Raw genomic sequence first — 5,120 nt, 5'->3', positions numbered from 1 at the left:
CCTGGGCGGCCTGGACGGGCTGGGGCAGCCGGTGGGCGCCCACTTCTTGCTGCCGCCCGCCGGGGAGCGCCCGGCGCTGCTGGGAGAGCGGCGGGCGGCGGCGGCGGAGCGGGCGGGCGGCGGAGGGGCGGCAGCGGCGGCGGCGGCGGCGGCGGCCGCGGACCTGGCGCACTTGCAGGGCATCCTGAGGCGGCGGCAGCTCTACTGCCGCACCGGCTTCCACCTGCAGATCCTGCCCGACGGCAGCGTGCGCGGCACCCGCCAGGACCACAGCCTCTTCGGTAGGAGCCGGGCAGAGGGAGCGGGGGTCGGGGCAGGTGCCTGAGGCGGGCGCCGGGGGCAGGGAGCGCGGAGCATCCCCTCAGAGGGGCGGCTTGGAAAGCGGGCTGGGCTGAGCGCGCGGGGGCTCGGCCGCCTTCGGGTGCTTTGTTTTAAACGGGGCAAAAAAGTTGGAGCTGAGGGACCCATCAGTCACCCGAACTGAGGGGAAGGCAGCCCCGAGGTGTGCACGCTTCACCCAACAGCAGAGTGAATCCTAAACTGCAGCAGTAGGAGAGCTGCGCCTCCGAATAAACCTGCCGCCGTCAGCTCCGTGCGAGCTGTGGTGGGTGTTGATTTAGCAGTCGTAAAAAGGTGATTAAAGTGCTTCCTACCGCCCTCCCCACAGCCAAAACAGCCCGCTGGAAGGGCTCGTGATTGCCTTTATAGCACGGGGATGTTTTCAGAAGTAGGAGAGCGGTAGTCAACAGAGCTCTTCTCAGAAGGGAGATTTCCTACAGCGTGTAAACACGAAATAAATCTTTGCTTAAAAAGAAAAAAAAAAAAAAAAGTTAGCCCCGGATCAAACATTCTCTGGGCTTTTTAAAAATGTTCTTCCTTTATTCTACCACCGCTCTCTGCAGGTCTGTCTGATGTGGTTGCTTTGTGGGTTGAATCACCTGCTTATTATAGGCTTGAAAAGAGTGGCTTTGAAAATGATACCAGAAAGACAAAATGCCTCCACCTCTTTTTCTGGGACTTTGTGCTTTAGGAACTGGAACGCTAGCTTGATTTACATGCAATAGAGTTTTTAATGATCGCTCTTTGTAAAGGATTTATACTCTTTGCTGCTTGGTGAGATAACTAAGAAACCTGCCAAAGCACAATTAAAAATCAAAACACTTGAAATTATTGGATAGTCCAGACAATCTGTCTGCCTTGCAGTGAAAATTGGTCCCAAATGAAAAAGAGTAATACAGCAAATAGACAAAAGGACACAGTAAAACCCAAATATGCTATTTAAAACCACTTTCTTTAGATTGAGTTTCTTTTACTGTTTTGTGGTTTTGCTGTTGCACAGCAAAATCCTCGGTATGATTCTAGACCAGCTTCTTTTGAGGCTCTGTTTACATTGTTAACAACTTCCAAAAAGCCGCTTCACACATTCCGTTTCTTTCATGTTTTATATGTACTATAACCTGTGCATATCAATTGGTTAAATAGGCTGGCATATGCTTGCCAAATTGCAGGCTTCAAATAGAGCATCGTCTCCCAAATACTTTAAATTATTAACATATATCCCATTTCTGGCAAATGTAAGATAAATAATTCTATAATCCAAGCATTAGCAAATAACCGGCATATTTTGTGCACATAAAAAGCCTGCACTGAAGATAGCAAGTTGTGTCAAGAGGTGCGGGCCAATGGGCTAGATAAGATGTCTGGCAAATACTTTTTTTTCCTTTTTTTTTCTTTTTTCTTTTTTTTCCTGTGGGTAGATTCTGTTATATAAAATTCCCATCAGTACTTTGATTTCTATTCAAACGATCTAATAATGGAAGTGTTTTTTTAAGATAATGCTATAGTGAAAGTACAGCATAATTTCAGGTAATCCAAACCTATCTTCCAATGTTTGAGCAGGCAGCTTGGCAAATAGTGTCTAATCATTACAGATTGCAACTGCATAGTACTGAAGGTTTTAGCCTGAGTGATGAATAAAAACCTTTCATCATCAAAGCAATTATATATATATATATATATATAAGCTTTCTTTAAATAAAGTAGGATTCTTATACCTAGATGAGCTTCTCAGGCTGCTTTCCTGTGAAAATGTTGTATATGTTTCCTTACAGTATTTGAAATTTCAGAAGTAGGCCATATTTTTATATGTACATTTTCACTTGCTTTCAACTACATTTTGGATGTTTTTATTGACTTTTGTCACACAAGTTGAATTAAAACAACCTCTTATTGTCTTTTTTTTTTTTTTCCTTTGGATATCAGGTATCCTTGAATTCATCAGTGTGGCAGTGGGACTCGTCAGTATCAGAGGTGTGGACAGTGGCCTTTACCTTGGAATGAATGAGAAGGGAGAACTCTATGGCTCTGTAAGTACTACTTTCACGTCACCTTGGACATGTTGATGTTTTTATTCACTTATTAGCACCGTGCAAACACCTCTAGTGTATACCTGAGGCAGCTATAACTTTTGAGGCAGTTATAACTTTTAAAATGCTGACATCTGTTCCTGTTGAAATAAACAATAAATTCCTAAAGAGTACAATGTAGCCTTGGATGCTAAAGATTTGATGGCAAAAGTTTCTCTATCCTAGATGCAGAGAACTGAAGAGAAACATTCCTCTTAAATTAAGACAAAAATAGCTAATTAAACTAGCAATTCAAAAAGCATTTAGGTTGCCTAGAATCTAATTTGCTTTTCATGAATACTGCAAATGTGCCATAGTGTATACTATATCATCAAAAACATGTAATGCAAGCGGAATAAACTTGAAAGGATAGCTATGAAACAGGTAAACAACTATTAATATAGTAACCTGACTTATTTTATGTAGATAATGCTCCTTTACAGATGAGCAGAGGGTGCTTCCAGGTACCAGTTTTTAATGTAAAAGCATACTTTCAAAGGCTGGGAAAAAGGGGATAGCATCATGTGTCACAGTTAGGTACCACTCTTAATTGAAAAATCGGAATGATGCAAAAGTATCATCAGGACCTGGAGATCCCAATGCTGGAATGCTTTTGCTTAAGAATGAAATTAAGCTTGTACTCATTACAGTTGATTTGTATATGTTGAATAACTTCAACATATGACTGCGAAATACAAGCTTTGAGTTTTCCAGTACCATTAAGGGTCTCAGACTCTTCTCCTTCCAAGTCTTAAAACATTTAGAGAGAAGTTACTGTGTTTCTCCAGTTAATGTCTCTTCATTTTGTTGTTCATCACTTCTGTTTCTAATGCTTCTGGGACCGACTGATTTATTGCTTACCTGTAAGCAATTAATACCTTCTCTAAAAAGCAGAAAAGTGTATGTTATAATTTGTGAGTTTCTTCATTAATCATCTGAATCCATGATGGGTTTTGGCCTAGAAGTATTGTGAAGGCTTTAAATGGGGTGACAATCAGTGCTTTGAACAAATATGAAGTGGTGACCTGCTGGCATACTGCTGGCACTTAAACTAGACTAGTAATGACTTCTTAGAGAGGGAGTTAATGTGTGTTTAAATCTGAAACTGTTTATGTGCATGTCCAGGTTTTAGAAAAAAAAAAAGAGATAAATTAGCCTGCCAAACTCCATGTTGGGTCTACATAGTCCTCTTGGGTTGGTTTTGTTAAAAATTAAATGAACAGTAAGGCAGCACAAAGCCTATGACATTTTATTTTTATCATTTTTTTCAAAAGTGTGTTCAGATATCTAGCAACAGCTTGACTTATTTTTCTTTGCTGTTTCTTTCTGTAGGAGAAACTAACTCCTGAGTGCATCTTCAGGGAACAGTTTGAGGAAAACTGGTACAACACTTACTCGTCCAATGTGTACAAACATGGAGATTCGGGGCGGCGGTACTTTGTAGCACTTAACAAAGACGGTACTCCCAGAGATGGGGCAAGGTCCAAGAGACACCAGAAATTCACACATTTCCTGCCCCGACCTGTGGATCCCGAAAGAGTTCCAGAACTGTACAAAGATGTGTTAGGATACAGCTGAGGAAGGAGGGAAGTTTGGAAGGAAAACCACACCAGATCTGTTTGATCTTGCCCTTTTATTCATGGCAATACCAGCATGAGGAACATGGGTACTGGATTCGAAGAAGCTACTTTGTGATGGCCAAACCTCTAATTCCCAGTGTTTGGATTTGGGAGACAAAGCCTTAAAGCTGAGAGTGGACCAGCCTCCTTCAAACCTGCCAAACTGTGTGGTAGCCAGTAACAAGAGGGAAGTTGGAGTGTGACTTTCTTAAAAATAACAAACTCTTGGCAATTTCATCTGGATTACTTAGGGTCCATAAATTACCAGAAAAGTACCTACATCGTATGGATCCAATAACAGCTGGGAGAAATAGAAAGAAATAAACTGTAAAATAGTTTTTTAAAAAAGAAAAAATCCTGAGAACTGTGTATGAAGTTTTAGTGTCTTCACTTCAGTGATGGACCTTAGATGTCAATGCATCATAGTTGGAGCTGGAACTTTTATTCAGGATGGACCTATTTATACATCTCCAGATAGCATATATTTATTTTATATATTTATTTATTAAAGAGTTTATTTTTTACTGGGATATGAAGAGAATACAAACCCCTAAACCCAATGAGAGATCATTTACAGAGACAATATTTGCTTTGAGTAGTGTCATGATACAGCAGTGAGATTACATTGCAGTGCATCTAAAACCTGGATATTCAGATTTAATTGTCTATCAGTTACGGAAAAGGTTATATTGTGTGCACATACCGTTGCCTCATGACTATCCTCATTTTGGAAAGAATGTTTTGGTGTCTTGACCTATGAGAGTGCCTTACAGAACTGTATTGAATTCAAATGCACATTTAAAAAGGGAATTAAAAGTGATTTTACTTTATTGGGTTTACTGTCATTATTAAAGTGTCTCTTTACACATTATATGTAACATTGCAAACATGAAACAGTTATGAAGAGTTTGTTACAGTTGCCTTGAAAGGACAAGTAGCGTTAGCTCTTGCAGTCTTGATTCAGATCGCATCATGCTTGATTTTTTTTAAGTGACTTGTACTGTCTTTACTAAAACACAAATAACTAAATGACTAGCATTCTCTGCATTACATCAGATTTTCACTCCGGATTATCATCACTGAATGAGATGTTTTA

General features: G+C 40.7%; 1 protein-coding gene across 1 annotated transcript; it reads left to right on the top strand.

The window, feature by feature from the left end:
* Window position 1: 1 nt before the first annotated feature.
* FGF20 (fibroblast growth factor 20) lies at window positions 2-4,856 on the top strand (the record flags this gene model as incomplete). The annotated part of the gene is made up of 3 exons (XM_035324289.1): window positions 2-281; window positions 2,263-2,366; window positions 3,738-4,856. Coding segments are annotated over 3 exons (630 nt in total), but the record flags the coding sequence as incomplete, so codon positions are not given.
* Between the last annotated feature and the right edge of the window lie 264 nt (window positions 4,857-5,120).

This window comes from Oxyura jamaicensis, chromosome 4 (genome assembly GCF_011077185.1).
Source record: "Oxyura jamaicensis isolate SHBP4307 breed ruddy duck chromosome 4, BPBGC_Ojam_1.0, whole genome shotgun sequence".
Lineage (NCBI taxonomy): Eukaryota > Metazoa > Chordata > Aves > Anseriformes > Anatidae > Oxyura > Oxyura jamaicensis.
This window is presented reverse-complemented; position numbering and strand designations above follow the sequence as displayed.